This window comes from Chelon labrosus, assembly GCF_963514085.1.
Source record: "Chelon labrosus genome assembly, chromosome: 2".
Lineage (NCBI taxonomy): Eukaryota > Metazoa > Chordata > Actinopteri > Mugiliformes > Mugilidae > Chelon > Chelon labrosus.
Window position 1 is genome coordinate 6,159,708 of NC_140338.1, and position 24,728 is coordinate 6,184,435.

General features: G+C 44.4%; 1 protein-coding gene across 1 annotated transcript in view; it reads left to right on the forward strand.

The window, feature by feature from the left end:
* Positions 1-24,728, forward strand: part of cacna1ab (calcium channel, voltage-dependent, P/Q type, alpha 1A subunit, b) — a gene marked incomplete at both ends in the record, with an annotated part of 167,288 nt that overhangs the window by 14,123 nt on the left and 128,437 nt on the right. Inside the window, one exon of the mRNA XM_084568105.1 lies at positions 21,841-22,154. Coding sequence (XP_084424231.1) covers positions 21,841-22,154 — 314 coding nt within the window. The remainder of the gene's footprint in view (positions 1-21,840; positions 22,155-24,728) is intronic.

A 24,728-nucleotide genomic window follows, 5' to 3' on the forward strand; every position in this document is an offset into this window, starting at 1 on the left:
TGACACGCTCTTATCGGGTTGTCATCTGAAAAGCCCTCATACTTGCCAGAGTATTAGTCAGTCCTGATTATCATGTGATAGAAAGTACTCTCAAGTCAACATGTTTTGCTGATGTGGGTATAATTTCAGCCCTTAATAAGAATTATCTATGAAAACCAGGCTCCTGTTCCCCGGGGAAGAGGTGTTGCGGTGGAAACACGCCCACAGAAGTCCTACCTCTGTCAATCTGGGCCTCTCTTTCAGCTTTTCAATACCCAATATACTGATCTTCAAGTGACTCACCCCGTTCCCTTCCCTTTATTCCACTTCGATCTGCCCGCCTCCGAACGCACACGGTCGGGCACACACCGGCAAGTCAGCTTGATCAAAGGGCTGACGGCTCTTTGACTGACGACCACACACACACAGGCCTGCGAGCACAGAGGATTAAAACCTCAGTGTTTTCAGTTGGAATAGTGCTGCCCCCTTGTGTTGATGGCGAGGAAGTGATCTCATTATCGGGATGTGTGTTTGATTTTATGCGCTCGACAAAATAAATCAGAGTTCCTTTGGCTTATGTGGAGTGTGCGTGTGTATGTGTGTGTGTTCATAACAGCAAGGTGATAGGACTGAATGCGTCATGCTGACACACGCTCTGACGCAGGTGGGCTCTCTGCCCACACACACGAACTGGACATGAATCAAGAATTAGAAAATCAGTTTGAAGAGCTTCATCTCAGGGCTGTGTCTTAAATGATTTTAATAGAGTGGCCAAGGTGGGGCTCATGCGGCGTTCACATAAAATCGGTAGAGAAGGGGAAAACGTTTCATCACTCTAACTTATGTCAAAAGGGTGCATCTTCATTGCTACTAGTGCTTTTTGTGCAAAACAACAAGTTTTGCTGTCGTTTTCCACTTCATTGACACTAGTTCTCATCCGTACTTTTTTATTTTATACATTCATTCATTCATCTTCTGTAACCGCTTGTTCCTGTAAAGGGTCGCGGGGTCTGCTGGAGCCTATCCCAGCTGTTGTCGGGCAAAAGGCAGGGTACACCCTGGACAGGTCTCCAGTCTATCACAGAGCTAACACAGAGAGAAAGACAAACATTCACACCTACGGCCAATTTAGAATCACCAATTAACCCAACTAGCCGGAAAGTCAGAGTACCCGGAGAGAACCCATGCAGACACAGGGAGAACATGCAAACTCCACACAGAAAGGAACCAGTCGGTCCGGGACCTTCTTGCTGTGAGGCATCAGCGCTAACCACCTCGCCACTGTGCCACCCTAATTTTGTACATTTCATCCAATACATTAAATTCTAACATGGTATTTAATCAAATAAATTTAGTTTTTGTCACCTTGTTGTCTGCACTTAGTAAAAATAGGTAGTTTAAGTAGCTAACCAAAAGCTGAGGAAAAAAAAACAACTAGTGTAAATAGAGGGTTGAGGTGGTAAGGAGGCTGAATATATTGAAATGAACTACATGAAAAACAACATAGATTATTATGGTTATATACCAGTATTCAGTGATATCCATGTGAAATAGGCTCTGATTTATTTTCTACCACCTGGAAATATATTGAAGTTTCCACGCATGCGTACTGTTTCATTAGCTTATCAATGTGATTTTAGGACAGAGGTGCTGCAGTAGTTTGTAAGACCACTAGGTGTCAGCAGATACAAATATATGCGGCTGTTGTGGGATTCAGGGTCATTTAGGTTCATGGTGCGTGTAAGTTAAAACAAAGGCAGCTGAACTTGTTTGAGGAGATTTCACTGTTCGAGACATTTCACCACAGATCTAGAAAACACTTCTTAGCCAGAGAAGACGAGATGGTGCAAAGTTGGATCCGACGTCTCTTAAGTTGGGACGTGGACTGAGATCTTTGTCGACTACTGATAACAAAAAGTTTCACCCTTCATCCTCGAGTCTGGAGCTGTTAGACAACCACTAATTGTGAAAAGAAGACACCACCCAGTTTAATCTGAACAACTTTCTCCTTTAATTGCAGGTGAGTATTGGGTGGTCTTTCACAACTGAAGAACTGAAGATCACTTGAATGTGCGGCAAAATGTCTTTAAGGGAACTCAAATAAGTTTTTCATACATGTTTTAGATGCACAGGCAACTGTGTGTGTCCATTCATTAACTGCAACTGCAAATCCGCAAATCCAAGGAGAGGTGTCAAACATACGGCCCGTGGCCCAGAATTGAACCGCCAAAGGGTCCAGTCTGGCCCCTGGGATGAATTTACCAAGTGTGAAAATGGCATAGAGTTATTAACTGCAAATTTTCAATGAAAGTTACAGCTATTGTTAGTTTGTGCAGGAGTTGTGGACATAACACAACACTGAGGCCCAGAACTAAACAGCAGATGGCAGCAGTGCGCCAATATTGCACCTATTAATCTTAAGAAATTTCAGATTGTTCATGAAATTTTTTCTAAAAGGATAGTTCATCAGATGTAAACATTTTCATGATGTACCTTTTCGCACTAAAACAAGGAAAATTATTTTGAGTTATTTAGAGGTTGTTGTGTTACAGGTCCGGCCCGCTTGAGATCAAACCAAGCCGAATATGGTTCCTGAACTTAAATGAGTTTGACACCCTTGCTCTGGAGGGTTGCAGTGGGGCTGGAGCCTATCCCAGCTGTCATTTTGTGAGTGGCGGGCTACACCCTGGAGAGGTCCCGAATCTGTCACAGGGCTAACACAGAGAGACAGACAACTGTTCACACTCACATGTGACCTAGGGTGAATTTAGAATCAGAAATTCACCTAATATAACCTACCTTTATGAGAGGTGTACAGTCTTAGGGTTAAAACGTTTTTGTTGTTGCTGTTGTTTTAAGATACAATTACCGATAACTTCATCAAGTGTCATTACACACCAGTCAGGCATAACATCATAACCACCTTCCTAATATTGTGTAGGTCTCCCTTGTGCCTCCAAAACAGTTGTGACTCATCAGAGAATGGACATGGGCCTTCTGAGGGTGTCCTGTGGTGTCTGGTATCAGAATGTTGTTAGTGGGGGGCCTTTGAGAGGAGGGGCCTCAGTGGATAATCCCACAGATACTTGATAAGTTTGGGATCTAGTGAATTTGGAGGCCGGGTCAACACCTTGTGCTATTCTTCATGTTTTTTTAGTTTTTTTTTTTTTTTTTCCTAAAGCATTTTTGTGTGTTCCTGTGTCAGTGGAGTGTCATTGCTATGGGGTGGGGGTGCCTGGTCTGGTCTAGGTGGGTGCTACATGTCCAACTAACATCCACATGAATGAATGGAAGGTCCAGAAGTTTCCCAGCAGAACAGTACATTGTCACAAGACACAAGTTGTGGCTGTTGTGGTTGCTCGGTGCATTTATATGCTGCACCTGATGTGACCACAAAGTGTCAGCAGAGGACCATCAACATCAATCCATCCAACTTTACAACAATATTCTACTATATTATCACGTTTTATGAGGATAAACGTGTAAATCATTTTGCTTAAAGCTGATAACATGTTTGTTTCTTGTGGTAATTATCAGCAACACACAAGGAGCTTGCAGCTGTTTTGCGCAGTTCCCACCGTTAGTCCACAATAAACATTAACATTAATCATATTCAGCCATTTCAGAGGGAATATTCCAGATGAATAAATAACCAAGTGTCAGATGTGAGGTGTGTAAATGTGCAGCAGAGTCTGTAAATCTGCAGTAAAAGCGTGAAAGCTCAGCAATTTCCCTTTTTTCCTGAATAAATACGAGGTTTAGGAATCATTGATTCGTCCTTTATTTTAATGAGGAGGAATCCACCGGGGGAACGCGTTCGCTCTCTCCGAGGAGCGAACCGTGCACGAGGCAGCAGTTTAAACAAATATCCTCTTTCCAAAGCCCCACTGAGGGGAATACGTGTGCTTCATGCATTAATACACACTGTCATGCGGTATGGAAAGACTTAACCCACACCATATGACAACAGCCGTCACACAATTGTAATCAGAAGCACTTCAGCGACACAGGTTGGATTCCTGCACCTGAAGAAGCAAATTCCTACCTCCACTTTATAAACTATTACTGTGAAGGGGCTGTAAATCAAACTGTGAAGGGTTCTGGGTTGTAGCCCAGCAGGGGCCGGTGGGAGGAGGGATTATTTGGCTACTCCATCTACACCATTTCCATTAGACCCCATTCACATTTTGGCCTGTGACGGCAGTTTTGCATTCTCAGCGCTTTTCTCTTTCTTTTTTTTTTCTGTTTTTGAACTGGAGAGTTTTGACGTCCTCCAACAATTATAGCTGTAGACTCACTCAGAAGCTTTTTTTTCTCCTTTCAAATGAAAACTGCAAGTGTCCGAGAGTCTAAAATGATTATTGCGGAAGCTGGGTGTGTTCGGTCTAGATGGACAGCCGTTGCAGTCGCCAACACAATCAGCCTATCAATTAGCTAATAGTCTTAGTCACAGCTGTCTTCCCGTAATGACACAGCCATTTCTCTGCCTGGAGAGAAGGCTTTGGTTGGCGGTGTGTGTTTAGTGCTGGGCGGCGCTGCAATAATAGTAGTGGTGTTTTTTTTTAATCCGATTGCAGAAAAAAGCATTTAGTTTGTTCAGTCTGGGAACACATCTGTTGTTGTCTGATGGTATTTCAGGGCTTACTGTGTAAACGTTGGATATCCAGGCAAAGACTTCCTGTTTCGTGCGTCCGTTGTGATGCGATGGCATGTAAGATACGACGTTTGTTGTAAGAAAAGCATGCTTGTCGACAGGGTACGACCTCTTCTGCTCTCCACTGTTTATCTGGATGTAGCCGAAGCCTGCTCACATGTAATTGCTCGGACTGGAAATGGAAAACAGGAAGATTCAGTTACCAAAATTACCAAGACACAGATGGAACTAATGAGAGCACACAAGAAGAAACCAATCAAACCAGTCAAAGACGGGGGGTGGCAGGGGCCTTGTATCCTGTATAGAGGCTTGCTACATGTTTATTATATTTAATCAAGTTACAGAACAACAACATGCACGTAAAGGTCAAGGTGTTGGACGTCATAACTATGGCTTAAACATGATAGTTATCTTGCAGTGACTGTATATAAATATGGACAAGCCCTGAATAAGTTCACACATAGGTTTCCCAAGAAGTGACTCTGAAGCTCAGTGTAAGTGTCTCAGGACGCCGCCATCTTGGTAGAGCGTGGCTCCACATAAATCCCAGCTAATTTAAAAAAAAGAAAAATGGTCAAAGAGCTAGACCAGGAGTGGATGAGAGGCTGGTAAATGTTATGTTATGTTACTGTGATTTTTAGTTTTAAACCCAAAAACAAACAACAAAAAAAAGACAAAAATAAACCTTTTTATTCTGTAGTTTAAAACAAGAAATGGGAAAGTTAATATTAGGCTTAATTTTCCTCCTACTAAAGTAACTAAAAAAAATAAAATAAAATGAAAACAATGAATTACATCGCTCTCACAGGTGTGGATCATTACAACATGCATGTTCGGCACAACATTTAAGGATGTTTCTTGTGGAAAAACTTATTTAATTTATTACAAAAATTTCAATTTAATTCAATTTTATTTATATAGCGTCAATAACAGTACAAATTGTCTCAAGACGCTTTACAAAATCCGGTCTAAAACCCGGCCTGAAGGCGACGGTGGCAAGGAAAATCTCCCTTTTAACAGGTAGAAACCTTGAGCAGAACCTTAAGCTCATATGGAGGGACCCATCTGCCTAAGGCCAGCCGGGTAGAGACAGAAGAAAGAGAGAGAAGAGATAAACATACATCTGTAAAAATGCGTTTACACTTTGATTTTGGAGTCTAAAACTAAACTTGAAATACCAAAAAGTACACAGATCATCCTCGTATCTATGCAGACTTTAAGTTTTGATACTTTAACTGATTGTTATGTAAAAACGTAACGTTCCGTACAGTTTAAATGAATGGAGATAGTAGCTGTGGAGGCTAAAACTGTTTTTTTTGTTTGTTTGTTTTTTTTTTGTGTGTACCAGTCTGCAAACATGTTTATTTTTGCTATAAAAAGTTTAACGGGCGGCTCAGCATGTCTCGCAGCAAGAAGGTTCTGGGTTCGATTCCAGTTTGCATGTTCTCCCTGTGTCTGCGTGGGTTCTCTCCAGGTTCTCCAGCTTCCTCCCACCATCCAAAGACATGCTGGTTAGGTTCATTGGTGATTCTAAATTGGCCGTAGGTGTGCGTGTGAATGGTTGTCTGTCTCTCTCTGTTACCTGAGTGGAGACCTGTCCAAGGTGTACCCCACCTCTCGCCAAGTGACAGCTGGGATAGGCTTCAGCCCCCCCAGGACCGTCCAGTGGACGAGTGGTTACAGAAGATGAATGAATGAAAATGTTTAACATGGTGGTCTTTGTGGATTGACTCACTTTTGGAGCTGCTGCCTCCTGTGGCTGTTTGATGAACTGCAGTTTTCAGCGCGTCCGTGTTGGCTTAATTTTTCAGCCTTGGCGGTCGCTAAGACAGTTTTGTTTTATTACATGCTGCATAAATAAACCGATAAGAATAAAAGTGGCACAATCTCCTTTAAGGTTTACTTCTCCCTACTGAGTAAACAAGAGAGTGAAGGAAGTAATGAATGAACAAGTGAGTACTCCATCCTGATTGGTTCAAGGGTGACCACATCATTTAGATGACCCCCCTCTCTCCCTCCCTCCCTCCCTTCCCCTCTCTCTCTCTCTGGCTTGTCATCCCCCTCTTTACAGTTGGCCGCCTGCCAGCCACTCCAGTTTAGTAGGGGGCACCGCCTTACCCTTCATGCCTCAGCTTTTTCTCAATGAAACCTTTTACCCTGGGGGACATTTACGGCTCACACATTCACTTTATACTTGTGTGATGTATTGACTCAGTGAAATGACTTCAAACTTCCAATGGCTTTTAAAAACATTAAAAGCTGCGCTCGTGCAAGAGAAAAAAAAGAAAAAAAACCACCCGCCTCCTTCCTTGCATAAAATAAAATGACCGTGCGCATTACAAAGTGAGAAGTGAGGCGAAAGGAAAATAAAATTAAAGAATCTCAATAAGAAGGTAGGGAAAGGGACACCACTTGTGCGTTGAGGAAGACGGTGAAGAATTGAGAAATAGTGAAAAGGATACGAGGAAGATGCTGCAGAAGGAAGGAAGACATTTAATGTGCAAGGGCAAGCAGAGAGGAAAAGTACAGGAGAGAGATGACGAGAGCAGATTTATCCAGTCACTTTATCACTGCCTGGTTTACCTCCGTGTCCTGGTCTACTTACAGCACACACTCGTACTTCTGTACTTTACTTTATAGGACCTTGACTGACAAAATGAATGCACTAATACTCTTACACTGATCAGCCACAACATTAAAACCACTGGCAGGAGAAGACCATCTTGTGACAATTCAGTGCTCTGCTGGGAAACTTCTGGACCTGGCATTCATTGATGTGAATGTTACTTAGACATGTAGCACCCACCTAGACCAGACCAGGCACCCCCACCCCATAGTAATGACTCTCCTTGATGGCAGCAGCCATCCCCAGCAGCAGGATGCAGCCTGACACAGGCACACATGGAAAAATGGTTTAGGAACAACTCAAAGAACAGCACAAGGTGTTGACCTGGCCTCCAAATTCACTAGATCCCAAACTGATCAAGTATCTGTGGGATGATCCACAGAGGCCCCTCCCCTTAAAGACCCCTCCCAACTAACAATATCCTGTTACCAGACACCACAGGACACCCTCAGAAGGCCCATGTCCGTTCTCTGATGAGTCACAACTGTTTTGGAGGCACAAAGGAGAAGGAAGGTGGTCATAATGTTATGCCTAATCATACTGCCACTTCTTGTGTGGGCTACTTACGACACATGAAGTGATTAAACAAAAGCGTTCAACCTTCAGACTGACCCAGTGATGCTGGCTCTGTCTGGCACTTCTTGCTTTTGCCTACACCGAGGGTATTAAACAGAGAATGCTGTTAATGTTGAGGAAAATAGCTTTATTTTGAAGGGTGTTAACAGGAAATAAGTTTCTTTTTAAATGCACCTAAGCGATCTGTGTGCTACTACGAAGATTTTACCAGTGATACAAGCGATGAGGAAAGTAAAGACACGTCGTCACGCTGATTACGCTGCAGCAGATGTTTATTAAATGCTCCGTTTGACAAATTGTTCAGGTTGAAATAATCCGAAATCACCCTTTAACACGGGCACGTGCACGTTGCACATGAAACTGACAGATGTTTGCACATACACAGAGTTGCACTTCACAACACACCTCTTTTTTTAGTAACAAACATTTAATGCACAACACAGTACAGTCAGAACATCGACAAACCTGCGCAGCATACTAAGAAGGCAGAAAACATAGAAAACAGGCCGTTCCTTACCCCTCCCTCCCTCTCTCCCTCCCTCCCCTCCTTTACATCTACTCTCCTCCTCTTCGCCCTCTCGCTATCTCCCCCCTGTGTCCATGTTCTCCTCTCTTTCACCTTCCTCCACCTCCTTATCGTACCCGTTCTATCGCTCGCTTGCTCCTCTTCTCTCCTCATATCCTCTTTGTCATTTCACTATCTCCCTTCTCTCACTTCCTATCTGACATTGTTTCCTGCCTCCTTTGCATCTCGCCACCTTCCCCCTACTTTTTCTATACCGTCCACTCAGCTGCTTTTCACCTCATTTTTAGCTCCTCGCATTTTCTTTCAGTCCCTGACGTCACCGCTGTTCTTAATTGTCCTATTTTCCTCTGTCTTTGTCCTTTAATCTATCCTTATTTGACTTCTCTCTTCGTTCCTACCCTTGGTTCCCTTCAGCCTGTTTCATTGCCTAAAGCAGGGTTGTCCAAAGTACTGCCCAATATTGGCCCGCTGCAGCCAATTCTAAACACATAATAGGAAAATAGCCACATAAATGTTTGCGCTTGACTGTCTTGTACTATTTCTTTTCAACAGTAGCTTCTCAATGAAACAAGATTAATCAAAGAAGAATTTTTGCCACAGGTGACCAAAAAATGGCAAACTTTTCATTGATATGCAATGTAAATGTTGCTGTGATGAAAGACTATAATATACGACGACACTACGAAACCAAACGTCAGACCTACACCGGTGCCGAATGAGAAGAAACGAATGAATGAAAAGTTAAGTAAATGGCAGCAAGTCTGAAGCTCTGCAAGAGTTTTTTTTTTATGCTAACCAAACACATGAAGTTTTGCCACAGTAGCCAGTTCTGAGGTTCTTAACTCATCGCCAGTCAGACCAGGCTACCATTTTCCGGCCTATGGTTGTGCAGTTGTGGTGAACCTGTCCCTCACTGCAGCAGCCTCCGATTTACCGTTGAAATCTTCTCCAGTTGTAGCTCAACTTCCTCAAGATTCACCGTGTTGCACTGCATTCTGTGACCCTTTTCTTTTTCCGTCGCTCCGGCCCTTTCTCGTTCGACCTCCCTGAACTCACGGCACTCTGAGTAAACGACAAAGATCGCTGTGCATAGAAATCCCCCTGAGATCAGCAAAAAATATACTCAAAGCATCCCTTCTGGCACAAGCCACCGTGCCGCTTTAACGTCTCTCGTCAAAAAAAAACCCCAAAAAAACCCACATGATTACCTGCCGCTTTGGACATGAATAAAAAAGCAGCACACGATGTCTTGGTAGTCTTCCAGCGATTTTGCCGCTTTCTCTTTTAGTTGAGTTTCAGAAAACTCCTAATAGAAAAAAATACAAATACCAGCCGGAGCTCTACAGACGATGTTCTCACAGCAGCTTTATAAATGTGCATAGGCGACACATTTCGACTCCCTCACATATGGATACGCTTTTTGTGTCAAGAAAAGAAAAATTGCTTTGTCCTCCTTTTTTTTTTTGCAGGCGAAAAGCTGCACATGTAACCATGCCGTTAATTGTTTAACCGTTTTAACATTGCACATTTTTCAGAGGTGCATGGAGCTACCTAAATACATATATGAATAAAATTACAATTTGGGAGTAGAATCTCTCCGTGCCCTCAGAGTCCATCTCTCCGTTAACTGGGCTGTAGAATCGTGTCCCATCCGTCTGTGTTAAGATCTTTAATTCACACTGGACTCTAAGCTGACCCACTTTGGTTATCTAACTCCATCCATCTATCTCCCTTTCGTGCTCCTTCCTCTTGCCCCGTCTCCTCGCCTCCTTGTCTGTTATTAAATATCGGCAGCGCGGTGGATTTTTGGCATTCATTTTAAAAAAAAAAAAAAAACTATTAAAGCCTTCATCACCTTTCAAGGGACGGAGCTGATTCTGGACATGAAAAAGATTAAACGAAAAGGACGTCTGAGCTCTTTACAATCAATCAGTGTAATTCGTTCATTCTGAGGAGCAGCAGTTTCTACATTGTGGAGAGTAATGGAGATATTAATTGTAACCACAATAGTGTTAGGAAGCCTGATCTGACGGTACTTTAGCTAAATATGTTAAATTAGTTACTTCTGTGTTGTTCTTGTATATACACCGATCTGGCATAACATTATGACCACCTTCCTAATATTGCGTAGGTCTCCCTTTTTGCCTCTAAAACAGTTGAGGCTCATGGACATGGGCCTTCTGAGGGTGTCCTGTGGTGTCTGGCAACAGAATGTAGTTAGTGGAGGGGGTCTTTGAGGGGAGGGTCCTCTGTGGATCATCCCACAGATACTTGATCAGTTTGGAATCTAGTGAATTTGGAGGCCAGGTCAACACCTTGTGCTGTTCTTCATGTTTTGTTTTGTTTTGAGTTGTTCCTAAAGTGTTTTTGTGCGTGTGCCTGTGTCAGGCTGCATCCTGCTGGGGATGGCTGCTGCCATCAAGGAGTGTCATTGCTATGGGGTGGGGGTGCCTGGTCTGGTCTAGGTGGGTGCTACATGTCTAAGGGCGTATTCACACCAGGAAGGTCCGTTAGTTCACTTGCTTTGGTCCGGACCAATTTTTTTTTTTAGTGCGGTTCGCTTTCACACTGTGATTAATTGCAACCGGACCAGAATTTATAAACAAAAACACATGTGCTAAGGTCGTTCAGCCATTGGCTGGTAAACGTATAGGCGGGGTAAAGAAGGAAGCCAAATGTCCCACGTAAATAGGCTACAATGGAGACTTTGCGTACTGTAGGTCTACTTGTTATTATGCTAGCAATATGGTTTATAAACTTACAGCTTGTGCTGGAGCGTCAAGACCGTTTGATGCAACATGAGTTTAACCATATCATGCTCGTTATTTTGCAACGGCTCATCTCTACCTAACCTACCTGCGTTTGTTTGCTTCACGTGTCTCTCTCTGTTGTGTGTGTCACTGGGCTATCCTACATTTCCCATAATGCGCGAAAACTACGGGAAACTACGGGAGCTCGTCAAATCCAAAAAGGTAGATTTTTGCAACTTGGGTCGGATCGAGGTCGGGCTGCTTTCACACCATAAAGGAACCGCACCAGGGTTCGGTAGGAACCGCTCCGAGACCACCTCCTCAGCTGGGTCTCGGTCCGCTTGTTTGGTCCGCACCAGAGTTCGAGTGATTGTATTCACACCAGTCAAAAAGGTCCGAACCAAGCAAGGAAACGAACTTGAGTTCGTTTTAATCGAACTAAACAAGGCAGGTGTGAATACACCCTAAGTAACATCCACACCAATGAATACCAGGTCCAAAAGTTTCCCAGCAGAACATTGGATTGTCACAAGATGGTCAATGTTATTCACTTCTCCTGTCATAATGTTGTGGCTGATTGGTGTATATACCTTTCTGTTTGTACACCTTTACAGTGGTCCATGTGTTGAGTATCAAACCATTAACTTGGTTCATAGATGACCCACTGAGCCACAGCAAACATCTGCAAACTGGAAACTTGCTCATACTCTGTTTCCAGTCATTTCTGAATGTTACCCCACCAAAGTGCTTTTCATTTCCTTCCAGTATTTACTTTTTTTTTTTTTTTTCAGCTCCATTATATTACGAGTCTTTTAAGATTGTTTTCATTGTTTTCTTTGGTTTGATTCTCCTCTACATTTAACTTTCATCCTGCCGGATGCCTTTTATAGTAGACGTCCCGGGACATATGGGCTTAACATGCTTGACTTACCTTTCCGTTGACTGTCCCTCAGATTTTGGCACGTTGCCTCACATTGTGCTGCACTGAAACAGGCATTTTGGGTTTAGGATCATGGATTGACCTCCGAGTTTTTTTTATTATCACTATATACGTACTATAATTTTAGGCAAACATGCTTCATATTGCTCAGACTCGCTGCCAATGGACAAAGCCGTCTCTTTTTCTGTCGTATTATGGAGGATTATTGTAGCTAATGGAATACATTATTATATTTGAACAGACTATTATGTTATAAAAGGACCTGCAATATTTTGGTGAGAACTGCTCGTAATATAGTAGATGCTGCATTACTCTTTAAGTAATTAGATTTTTAGAGTAATCAGCTGACAGTTCAGTTTGATTTTCAGTAAATTTTATTAACCCTCAGCAGGAATTTGAGGATGGATTACATGAAGGTGGAACAGCATCTATGTGTGCTATTAAGATTTTATAAATAAGTAGCTAAACATATATTATGGCACAATACATCTCATTATATTGTTTCTCCAATTCCACATGGGAGTTTTTGGTTTCTTACTTGGTCCAGCACTACCACTCATTTTAATAACACTTCTTCGTTGAACTGGTAAAGCTCGCTAGAGTTTTACAGCGTGCGTGGGAAGATCTTAGACTGGCCGCCCGTCAATCAGTCGTTGTATGGTACGTCAACCAAGAGTCAAATGCCACAGGGAGGACAGATGATAGACTGACATCTAAAACATTTTTTCTTTAATGACCTTTTCGATCTGCCAGTCGACGTATTGGGCAACCCTGATGTACAGTCTTGGAAAAAAATAAGGAAATACTGTTGTATTTGTACAAGCAGATGTTGAGGCCTCTTTAACACAGTTCCTTGGGATAAAGCTGGTTTCCCTTTTGTCTCCAAAAACAGTTGTGACTCATCAGAGAATGGACATGGGCCTTCTGAGGGTGTCCTGTGGTGTCTGGTAAAAGAATGTTGTTAGTGGGGGGGCCTTTGAGGGGAGGGGCCTCTGTGGATCATCCCACAGATACTTGATCAGTTTGGGATCTAGTGAATTTGGAGGCCAGGTTAACACCTTTTGCTGTTCTTCATGTTTTTTTAAGTTGTTCCTAAAGCGTTTGTGTTGTAACTCCGCACTGCGGCGTTTCCACTTAAGCGCTACTTCTCCATCACCGCGATTTTTGAATTTGTTGTTTTGGATCAATAAAGATGAAACACATTAAGGAAAGGTTAACTGAGGAGGTTCGGAGATACAGACGTTTGATTGACTCGACTTGTGGCCGGCAACATTTCAGCAAAAGTTTCAGTCGTCATTGTTGAAAGTGAAGTGGGAAGTAGAAACGAAAACACCACCCAAGTAGCGCTGGGGTGGTGCTTTTACAGAGCGAGCCAGACTGACGAGTGTAGAAGTATTAATGGCTCGCACCGGCGTAGGCTACGTACGTAGGTTACACCGTCTATGTCCCGCAGAGGCATAAACTCTGCTTAACATCCACACGAATCCCAGGTCCAAAAGTTTCCCAGCACAACATTGGATTGTCACAAGATGGTCGATGTTATTCACTTCTTGTGTCAGTGGTTTTAATGTTGTGGCTGATCGGTGTATGCCAATACAATTTCCAGGGGATGCAGTTCTTTTTCAAAATTGCACACTACTGAACCACCCATTATTTGATTCTATACATTTACTTTGGTCACCAACGATTTCCCATTCTCCCTCTTTATACCTGATGTCTTCCTGCTTGTGTGTACTTTCGTGTCCTTTAAAAATCTCTGTGTTTTTGCTTCTGCATCTTTTAAAATCTCAGTTCTTCACCCTCTTAGCGGTACATTACTGCAAATTGGCAGTTGTTGGAGATCGGCACCACTTGTGGATGGTTTTCCGTCCAGTGGAATGATTTATTTCGAACAATGTGAAGGTCTTTTTAAATCCCTTGCCAGACTCGTAGGCATCCACAGACATTTATTATTATTATTATTTTATTTTTTTTTCGGAAGGCCTTAAAGAGCTCTTTACATCTTGGCACGACGACACCACACACTTTAATAGCCGAGAGTACGGCAGACTCTAGATGTCAGCGGTTTAAATATAAGACGAGTACGAGTCTCATCACTGACAGGAAATCTGTAACTGTGATGCTAATTTTAAGGTTTGATGGTGTCATAGATGTCAGGGGGCGCTCACTTTTTTCCATGTGACTGGTAATTTGTTTGTGCAGCAAACTAGTGTGGAAATACTTCACTAAAGATGAAGCCCATGTTACTGTCAGTCCTGAAATACAACTAAAGTACTACTGCAATGAATCTGAAAAGACATCCGCTAACGCTAGCAGAGGAACGGTCCAAATCCTCTGGACAGCAGTCAATTAACAACCTCACCTATCGTCCTGCAGTAGCAGAGAGAAGGAGGCTGCACATCAACAGTTTGTCAAAATTATTGGAACTTTAGCTTCAGTACATGGAGAAGGATTAGGGTTAGGCTACACTATCCCATCCCAACACGCTGTGGAGTACTATTAACTACTATGGATGGTGCTGATGTGCTGCATGTTTTCATACAGACTATACATATCTGCAGCTCACAGTATGTAGCACATGAGCTGTCTGTTCTCAGCATATGTATTCAGGTCAAGAATATAGATTTCATTACTTTCTACTGTGTTTTTTATTAGTGACGTCGTCAGAGACTAGTCGGCGTCCACTTGACTTTCATCACGTAACAGTCGACTTTAAAAAATCTGAACTTGAACGTGCTCATTGCGATCTTTTATTATTTTACGCCTTCTGTCTTGTTTATTATAAAATTAGCAGATTTGATCCTTTCACAGTCAGTTGGTTTGATCTGAGTCTTCCTCTTTCTGCTGTTGTCTCTTCCTCTTTGTCTCCCTCCCCCTCGTTATTTCTTTCTAGTGCTGATTCTTTGACTAGAATGCTTACTCCACAAGCCAGTGCTGGGCCCATTAGCTGAGACCAGCACACTCCTCCTCCTCCTCCTCCTCCTCCTCATCCTCCTCTTCTTCTTCCTCCCTCCCTCCTGTCTTCCCCCTCTCCACTTCCATTAACCAGCCAATCAATTAATACAGGTTGAGTCGGCGTGAGAACGAGCCAAAAAAAGAGCAATCCTTTAATTAGCTTGGACGCTACATCAGCTCGCTATGTCTCTCTGCTTTTCTGCACAATCTCCCCCTTCCCCCTCCTCCTCCTCCTCCTCCTCACCACCATCATCACTACACACACACCATCCTTTCTTTCTATACGGTCGCTAAACATAACGATCATAAGCACTGAGAGCAGACACGCCCTCACGGAGAAGCGTTATTTCAAAGAAGTGTGACCAGATGTTGCGTAAATGCTGCCTGTTCTCGGCTGACACATTAAGTCCAGTAAAACGCAACCAGTCAGCATTTTAAGTGAAGCCTTGTCAATGTGTGAGTGTGTGTGTATTAGGTTCGCTTTTGAAACCTCTTCAATGTATTTGTTTTGATTGCAAAAGCATAAAACGCTGTCCTTTCTGGGATATTTTTTTCAGCCTTTGACAAAAGAGTGTTTGTTAAACCTCAACTTCAAACCAGTCCCTTAGAACTGAACAAGCTACTTGGTTGCTTTTTGGATATACTATGACCTGGATGACTGAGAACCTTCACATAGTTATACACTGCCTGGCCAAAAAAAATGTCGCCACCTGGATTTTACTAAGCAAATAGGTACAAGCCTCCTATTGGATAGTTACTGCATGGGTGATTATCTTTCAGCTGACAACAAGTTATTTAACTCCAACTGATGCAATGAGTAGCTTCTCATTTCTTAAACAACCATGTCTAAAGACACATCCTGTGGTCGTGGAAAAGATGTTTGAGAAGGTCAAATCATTGGCATGCATCAAGCAGAGAAAACATCTAAGGAGATTGAAGAAACTACTAAAACTGGGTTAAGAACTGTCCAACGCATTATTAAAAACTGGAAGGATAGTGGAGAACTCAAGGGATTGGGACTGAACAGCTGTGTAACTTTAAGAAAACCACTAATCAGTGAGGATAACCGGAAAAAACGGCTTCAGTTTGCTAGGGAGCATAAAGATTGGATGGATAAAGATTGATGGGGGCATCAGGGTAAGAAGAGAGGCAGATGAAGTGATGCACCCATCATGCCTAGTGTCTACTGTACAAGCCTGTGGGAGCAGTGCTATGATCTGGGGTTGCTGCAGTTGCTCAGGTCTAGGTTCAGCAACATTATGTGTCCAAAGAATGAGGTCAGCTGACTACCTGAATATACTGAATGACCAGGTTATTCCATCAATGGATTTTTTCTTCCCTGATGTTCACGGGCATATTCCAAGACGACAATGTCAGGATTCATGGAGCTCAGATTGTGAAAGACTGGTTCAGGGAGCATGAGACATCATTTTCACACATGGATTGACCACCACAGAGTCCAGACCTTAACCACATTGAGAATCTTTGGGATGTGCTGGAGAAGGCTTTGCTCAGTGGTCAGACTCTCCCATCATCAATACAAGATCTTGGTGAAAAATGAATGCAACACTGGATGGAAATAAATCTGGTGACGTTGCAGAAGATTATTGAAACGATGCCACAGAGAGTGTGTGCTGTAATCAAAGCTAAAGGCGGTCCAACAAAATACTTTTTTGGTGGCGACTTTTTTTTTTTTGGCCAGGCAGTGTATTATGTGGCCTATTTAAAAAGTGTTTGCAGGAAAGGTCAAATCTCAACTTTCTTGCAGCTGCATTTTAATTTATTAGTATTTCACTGTGTCATTTATAGAACAGGCTTTGAATTAAACATGCAAAATGTTTTAGCCGAAACACAGAAGATTCTTCTTCAGCTAACCATCTGAATAAATAACTTTCTTTGACATGAATTAACAACCCTGCCTGGAGTTCCATTCAGTTTTGAAGTATTCTGAACTTCCGCAGCACTAATTGTAAGTTGCATCTGATTGATAGAAAACGTAAAACTGCCATTCGACCATCTGCAGCTGCAGCAGTTAAACGCTTCGTCTTTAATCTGAATTGAGTAAAATAAGTTTTCTTGTCATCATTCATACAACACAATTACTTTCTGAGGAACTTTGAGCAGAAACGGCTCCAACTTCTTTTTGCAAAGGTAAATCTAATTTTGGAATGAAACTTTTAGAGCTGACATCGCCGTTCCTAAGTGAATCACAATGTCTTTTTTCATTTTTTACAATTGAACGTGAATTGGCTCTAATCCTGCTGCGTGGCCGTTACTCTCTCATCTCATCCTTCTACCTCTCTGTAGACAGCTCTGTAGCTTTGGCCTGCTGAGTGAGATCAGAGAACAGAGAGGGAGGGGGTGGCGAGGAGAGGAGAGGAGAGGAGACGATCGGCAGGGGTGGGTGGGGGGGTGTAAGGGGGTGGCGTTATTTCAAGGGGGTGGTGCCAGGGCTTCCTGCGGGGGTTGCCTGTGTGAACGCTCCCTGAATGACAATGCTGCGCATCAGGGCCTCAGCACGACTCCCTCGGCAGCACATACACACCCACCCACGCACACTCGCAGGGAGAGAGCCTGGGAAAGCTGCAAGGCCATGCAGCAGCAGCAGCATCAGCAGGAGGAGGAGGAGGAGGAGGAATAACAGGGGTATACCAGTGTGCAGAAAAACGAGAAGGGGAAGGAGGGGAGAGAGTGAACCGTCTCCAGCCGCCACCTTCCGCTTCGTCTGTCCTCATTATCAATCAGTGACAGGGCAGCTTGTCATCTGTCATCCTACCACGTCGCGGTTTCCATGATCAGGCAAATCACAGTCGGGCTTGTCCACCAGCATCGGCATCACCCCCACCGCACCATTTCTCCACCACCACCGCCACCACCCACCTCTTCCCGACACTCACTTTCACTCTCTCTCCCATGCTGTCAACGGGAACGGGCTTTTACCATGCCTGTTAGTGGCCACTAGACTGCGGGAATCCGATGACGAGCGATTCCAGCGATGCTCACGTGTTGTGACGCTGAAAATGCATCTTGTAAATATGAGCAAAGGCTGCGTTATATACACACTGTGTGACCTCAGGGTGAAAACCTATAAGAAATAAATGACTGCAGACAAAAAACTTTGACAAAATACTTTATAGAAAGGCCCAGAATGAATCTTATGGTGCAGAGGGAACTTGTGTAAACCATTTTATTTGTTGTTAACATTTATTTATGTGTCTATAACTTTCTTTTTGCCTTTTTCTAATATTATATTAGAGTTTTATTGCCTGAAACTACAAAAAAGACCGTTTTATCGGCTAAAGTCACCATGTGTGAAAATGTCACCTCCGTTTCAAACTATCTACACAAAATCCCCAAATCTACTTTGCTTGAATACAAGTTGACTAACATAACCTGCGTTTGTGGACGCTGGAATTCGTCAAGGAGGGAGCGCTTGGAAAAAAAACAACAACCATTACATTGCATGTTACATAACTCCCTTTGTGAAGTTTACGAAGACTTTACTGGCTTCTTCACAGTCGCATACAGTTTGCCTTCAGATTCATCCCCAAAACCGGCCATATGGCCCTCTCTGAGTGTCCCACCGACTGTTTTAGAACAGAATCAGACCTCCAAACGCTACCTGCCAACGTGCCGCTGGTAGAGGGAACAGACAGTAAGCAGAACTTGCAAACAGTTCTCAGCATTTAACAGATGGTGGGGAGGGGTGGTGAGGGGCGCAGTAACTAACCCACCCTGATGCACAGTGTCGGGAATTTCTTCCAAAAAGGCTTGCAGGTGGCGTATGGTGCCTTATCCTCTTATTTCAGCACTCTGGACAGCGCCAAAAGGCCTTGGAAGCGCGTCAGTGGCTTTTTTCAGGACCACGGACAGCGTCAAAGTGCTGAAGCCGCCGAATGTGGCGTATATTTTAACACTCTTTCTTGTTGTCGTCTGTAGCTATAAATAATAACGCTTTAAGAGGGATTCTTTGGCTACTGTGCTCTTTACGGGTTTCACTGCACCGCGCCGTCCGCCGCCCACCCACGCCGGCTTCGTTTTCCCGTTCTGGAGAGGCGACAGCTCGCTCGGTTTTTAGCCCAAACAAACAGCTTGCTGAACTGCATCAAAGACGACTCAGATGCAGGAGCCAGACTGACAGACTGCTTGGAGGAAGTGGGGTGGTGGGGGGGAGTGGGGATGAGGGGAGATTAAAAAAAAAAAAAAAAAAAAAAAACTCTTTTCAAATTGTCCTCAGAGTAACAGGATGTCCTCTGCAGAACAAACACAGAGCTCCAAACTCTAGCAACTCCCCCTCCGTCCTGGCCGTGAAAAGCGCGTGAAAAGTTGCACCAACTTAGTTTGTTGGCGTTTATCAGCCGAGAGAATTCTACAAACGCACATTGGGTGGTGAAACCTTTTCAGGTGTTCAGACTGAGCTCAGTCACATGATAAATATGAACCCCTCCCTGCAGAAGGAACCCCATTTGAGTGTAAATGTACTGTTGGATTTCCACTGATACATTATTACATAACTGCAGCCTATACTGTGGAATGAGGGACTTTAAATTTACGTTTTCTGTCCCACCTACTCCCCCTCTGCTCATGGCAAAGCCTTCTGCTTGTAAAACAGTGGTTTGGTGCTTTTAAAACTTGCGTGGAAGCCTTGAGTGACTATTCCTCAACAGGCCTCAAACTCCAGCGCCTCTACTGTTATTGGTGACCTGTATTTTCCAATGAAGTGAATCACTGATGACCCACAGGTACCACTGTTTGAGAAACGGTTCAATCGCTATTTTGATGTATTATGTAAGAACAGATTTTGATCCCGCTGGGACGGCAAGGTAAGGCAATCCGCCGTACCTTTCCGTACCCAAGTGACGTCCGTGCACCGCCGTCGTGCGCTATGGGGGAGTGGGTTGGAGTGGGGGAGGACTCCGGGAAAAGGGGGCCGTGCGTCGTGCGCTGCAAGGCTTGGCCACGGATGTGCGCGCGGCGCTCGGTTCCCGTCAGACGGATCAGATGCTCAGTGCTCGGCTCGAACCCGACGGCTGACTGAACGCGAGAGAGAGAGCCACGGAAGCAGCTCCGCTCGTCGGGCTTCTTTCGTTTCCACGGCTGATCGCCGACGGGAATACAGCCTCCGGACCGACTGCGCGTTGGCACACGTCCCCCTTGGGGGTCGAGGGAGGAAAGGAAGAAAAAAAAAAAAAACAGAGAGGGTGGGATAGGTAGAGGGAGCGCAAGAGAGAGAGAGAGAGAGTGAGAGAGAGAGATAGAAGAGACGCTGGACTCCCTTTGGCTCTGCGGGGCTTGCCACCTCTCTCTGGTTCGGGGAGCCTCAGGGGCGATGCTGCTGGGCGGTGATGGTGCACGGTTTCTGCCCGGTGGCGGAGGGGATGAAGATGCGAGCTGCCGCTACAACACACCCGCACCGCCGCCGTCGTATTTTCCGACCAAGAATTGATGATGGTGATGATGCTGCCTCCCCCAGTGGTCTTTTTCTGCTCCTCCGGATCATACTCGTCCGGGATTCTCGTTCCCCCGACACTGGATTATAGATGATTGTTGTGGACATTATTTTTTCTTTTCATTTCATCAGCTCATTTTCTTTTTTTTCTTTTTTTTTTGTTTGTTTCCGAGGGAAACTGGAGAAGACGTAAATTGGTAGATTGAGGACCGGTGCATTTTTTTTTTTCGTCTCCAAGTGCGCGCAATCACGCCCAAAATCAGTGACCGACGCCTTGGTGAGGAGGAGGAGGAGAAGGAGGAGGAGGAGGAGGATAAAGAGGAGGAGGAGGAGGAGGAGGAGAAGGAGGGGGGATGCCGCACCGTCCATCACCAAATATCAACAAATGTCACCAGGCTCGGATTTTGGGGAAGCCCCCCTCGGTTGGCGTTTGCGTGTAACCCGAGCGGTGTGGTGGCAGTGAGGGGTGGCAGCAGGTGTAATCTGCCGTGCCACATCAAACACTGCGGATATATGGCACAAGAATAAATGAATTATTAAAGATTTAACTCTTATCTATTGCTATTTTTAACCCACTGAAAAAGGGGGGACTTGGTGAAGGGGGGAAAAAACAAGACAACTGCAGATCTTTGTCAAGATGCACTAGGCTGTTGAGAGAAGGGGGGGTTAAAGGAAAAAAAAAAAAAAAAGACGCAGTCTCAAGCTAGGATAGCCTACTTAGTGAAGATGATTGCAATATTTATTTAAACGCACAGCTATGCATCCTTATCGCTTTATTTAAGGGGGATCGATTTGTTTGCCTGCTGAAACGCAAGACTCACTCTTGGAGAGTTTTTTTTCTTTTCTTCCCCCAACCAAAAGAAATAAATAAATAAATAGAAAGAGGATGCCTTGCTTTTCCACGGAGATACTCATCTTTTTTTTGTGACAGATTCTTTTTGACTCGCCACTAAAAACAATCTTTTTATCTTTTTGCCTGTCAGAGGACTCATTAGCCAGAAATCACATAAAAAAAAAAAAAAAACATTGCTTTATTCTCCATTCACATTCCAAACACACCATCCGAGACACCGTGCGCTTTCCCTCTCTTCTCCCTCCCCCTCCCCCTCCCCTCCTTCCCATCCCTCCCTCCCTCCCTCCCTCTCCTCACTCACAAATGGAGGTATCTTCTCGGCGCTGAAGATCTGGGAAGGAGGCAGAGATAAATAGAAGGAGACAGAGACAGACAGAGAGAGAGACAGACGAGCCAGAGACGTAGCCAGACCCAACTCCATTCTGCATGTGTGTTTGGAGCCGAGGCTGATGGGGTGGTGGCATGTGGAGGTGTCACACTGAGGTTCCCCCCCTGCTGCTGCTTCCTAACCTCTGGCGTTTGGTGTCTGCAGAATGGCGCGCTTTGGAGACGAGCTACCCAACAGGTATGGAGGAGGAGGAGGAGGAGGAGGAGGAGGTGGTGGTGGCGGTGGTGGCGGGGGTGCCGGCGGACAAGGGGGGCCCGGCCGCGGCGGGAGCAGGCAAGGGGGGCCCCCCGGAGCGCAGCGGATGTACAAGCAGTCGATGGCCCAGAGAGCCCGGACCATGGCCCTGTACAACCCCATACCCGTCCGGCAGAGCTGCCTAACGGTCAACCGCTCCCTCTTCCTCTTCAGCGAAGACAACTTTGTGAGGAAGTACGCCAAAAAGATCACCGAATGGCCATATCCTTTCATGAGCAAAGCCCGGGCGAGCTACCAAGGTACCGAGGTGGTGGTGGTGGTGGTGTGTTTGCTGGAGTGGTTGTGTAGGTGTGGCCCGGTGTTGACTGAGCCGACATCATGGGGGAGTGAAAGTTGTGGTTGTGGCGGTGTGTGTTTATCTAATGTGATGTTTCTCTTTTATTTGAGTGCACCTTCATGTCACAATGATATGTTTCTATAATGTCTATGTCTTGCAGCATGTTGATGTTGATTGATACATGACAGACAGGCCCTATATATTTATATATATATGTGGTCTGTGCTGCGTCCGAACCCTGCTGGCTCATCTGATGCCGCTTTTCTCACTGATGGAATGAGAGATGATGGTCGTTGTCATGACACCAGCAGTCCCGGTCGCGTTGACGCTGCTGATTAAGATGCACCGTGGACACAACATTTAGCCCGAACCTGTTAGCGACCTTAGCGTGCGTGTTTTTGTGTGCGTGTGTGTGTGTGTTCGATTGTTGTAGTCAGAGCTGAGTGCTGATGTCAGCATTATGAAGGCTTAAGCACCATGTAACCAGAAGGGAGAGGAAATGACTCTGGTCCACTCTCTCTCGCTCTCTCTCTCTCTCTCTCTCTAATTACTACTGACCATATATGGGTGGCCTATGGCTCATCCAAATGGACAGCGATGGAAAAAAAAAAAAAAAAAAAAAGAAGCTGTAATTGTCCGGACAGGTTGATTGTGCTGCTTTTAGCACGCTCTTATCTAACGCAGAATTAAAAATAAAACACTCGAATCTAATTTAAAACCTTACTTTACAATTTGATTTGGTTTCTTAACAGTTTTGGGGGATTTTATTTATTTTTTTTTACCCCCCGTCAGCAACAGTGAGCTGTCAGGAAATGAGGGAATGGCATGCAGCAAAGGTTTCAGGCCTGGCTCGAGCGGGGATGTTTCAGCTAATTGGTTGTTGTCTCCAGGGCTCCTCACATGATGCGGTTTAATAAATTCAAATAGATAACTGGCAATAGCCTCGGTGACAACGCGATAAGGCGGCTGCTGCAGTAGATTTTGATCGCGGGAAAATTTAAAGACGCGCATCCAGAGTCTCCTTCTCGACACGGAGGCTTTTACTGGTTTTGTTTTCTTAATAAAAGAATGAGCCGATGCATGATAGCTTATAGTGTGATTAATTGGTTCGTGGCTGCAGCTTTAGTACACGTGGTATTTGTTCAAATATGCTTTTGCAAAGATCTCAAATCACGTTCGAGGCGTGGATCCATTGATTATGTGCGTTGAAACCGCACTGATCCACGTTTTGCGGCCAGTGCCAGGCGGTGGTTCGCACCGATGCCCCACAGCAAGAAGGTTCTGGGTTCGATTCCATCTGGGGCCTTTCTGTGTGGAGTTTGCATGTTCTCCCTGTGTCTGCGTGGGTTCTCTCCGGGTACTCCGGCTTCCTCCCACCATCCAAAGACATGCTCGTTAGGTTCATTGGTTATTATTAACTGGCCGTAGGTGTGAGTGTGAATGGTTGTCTGTCTCTCTGTGTTAACCCTGTGATAGACTGGAGACCTGTCCAGGGTGTAAACCGCCCCTGTAAATGAATGAATGCCCCTATGCTTGAAACTACCTGATGCAGGGCTTTGTTAGCTCGATTTAACTCATCTAGTGTTGTGATGAATAAAGCCTTATATATAGGAATGTAATGAGAGGCTTCTGATGATGAAATGATGGTATGTTCTGGTGCAGGGTGAGGCTTATGTTTGACATATGTTTGAGGTTTTATTTTTATTTTGTGCTTTAGCGATGAAACAAATGTGTAATCATCAGTCAAATAATTAGCCGTCAGCTAACGGAGATCCATGGAGCCTGCACAGGTCTTGGATAGTCCAGCTTTTAGCATCTGTCATAGTCTTTGATTGCACCGGTATCTATCAGTCACAATGAGAGAAGCAGGAGTAGATTTAATTTAAGTTAAACCTGCAGTTTCTACTTTAATTTGAAAGCTCTTTGACTCTGACAGTCGTTTGTTTTTGTTTCTCTTAGCTACAGGACGTGCAACAACTTAGTACGTGTTGCCGGGCATTGTGGGAATTCACCTCCTCCCAAAGGAGACGTATGCATTTGATCAGGTCCGTGTGAGGTGATTATTAGAGCTGCTTTATTGATCAGGTGATTGATCAGGGCAGCTATTCAAATGGAATGAGCAAGTGAGTAATTTCTCAAGCAAAAAAAAAATTGGAAATGTTTCCCAAGTTGCAGCTCCTCGCTTTTTGTTCACATATGTCATGATAAATTGACCATATTTTGGTTTAGGACTTTTAATCGGGCAATTTCAAAACATTATCTGAAGCACTATCATGAAGCGATTAATAACATAAATAAAAAAATGAATCGATAAGGAAAGTAATTGTTTTGTCGTAGCCATTTTGTGGCCCTGGCTTTGATGCGGAGACAGTTTACATGGCAACGCGGCGCACGGTGACACGTTCGGTGACAGTGGTCTGTTTGTGCACACTAGGACACTGAGAGAGGGTGAGCCGCCCCCTTCCCTTCCCCTTCTCCCTCCTCCCTCCGTGGGTCTTTT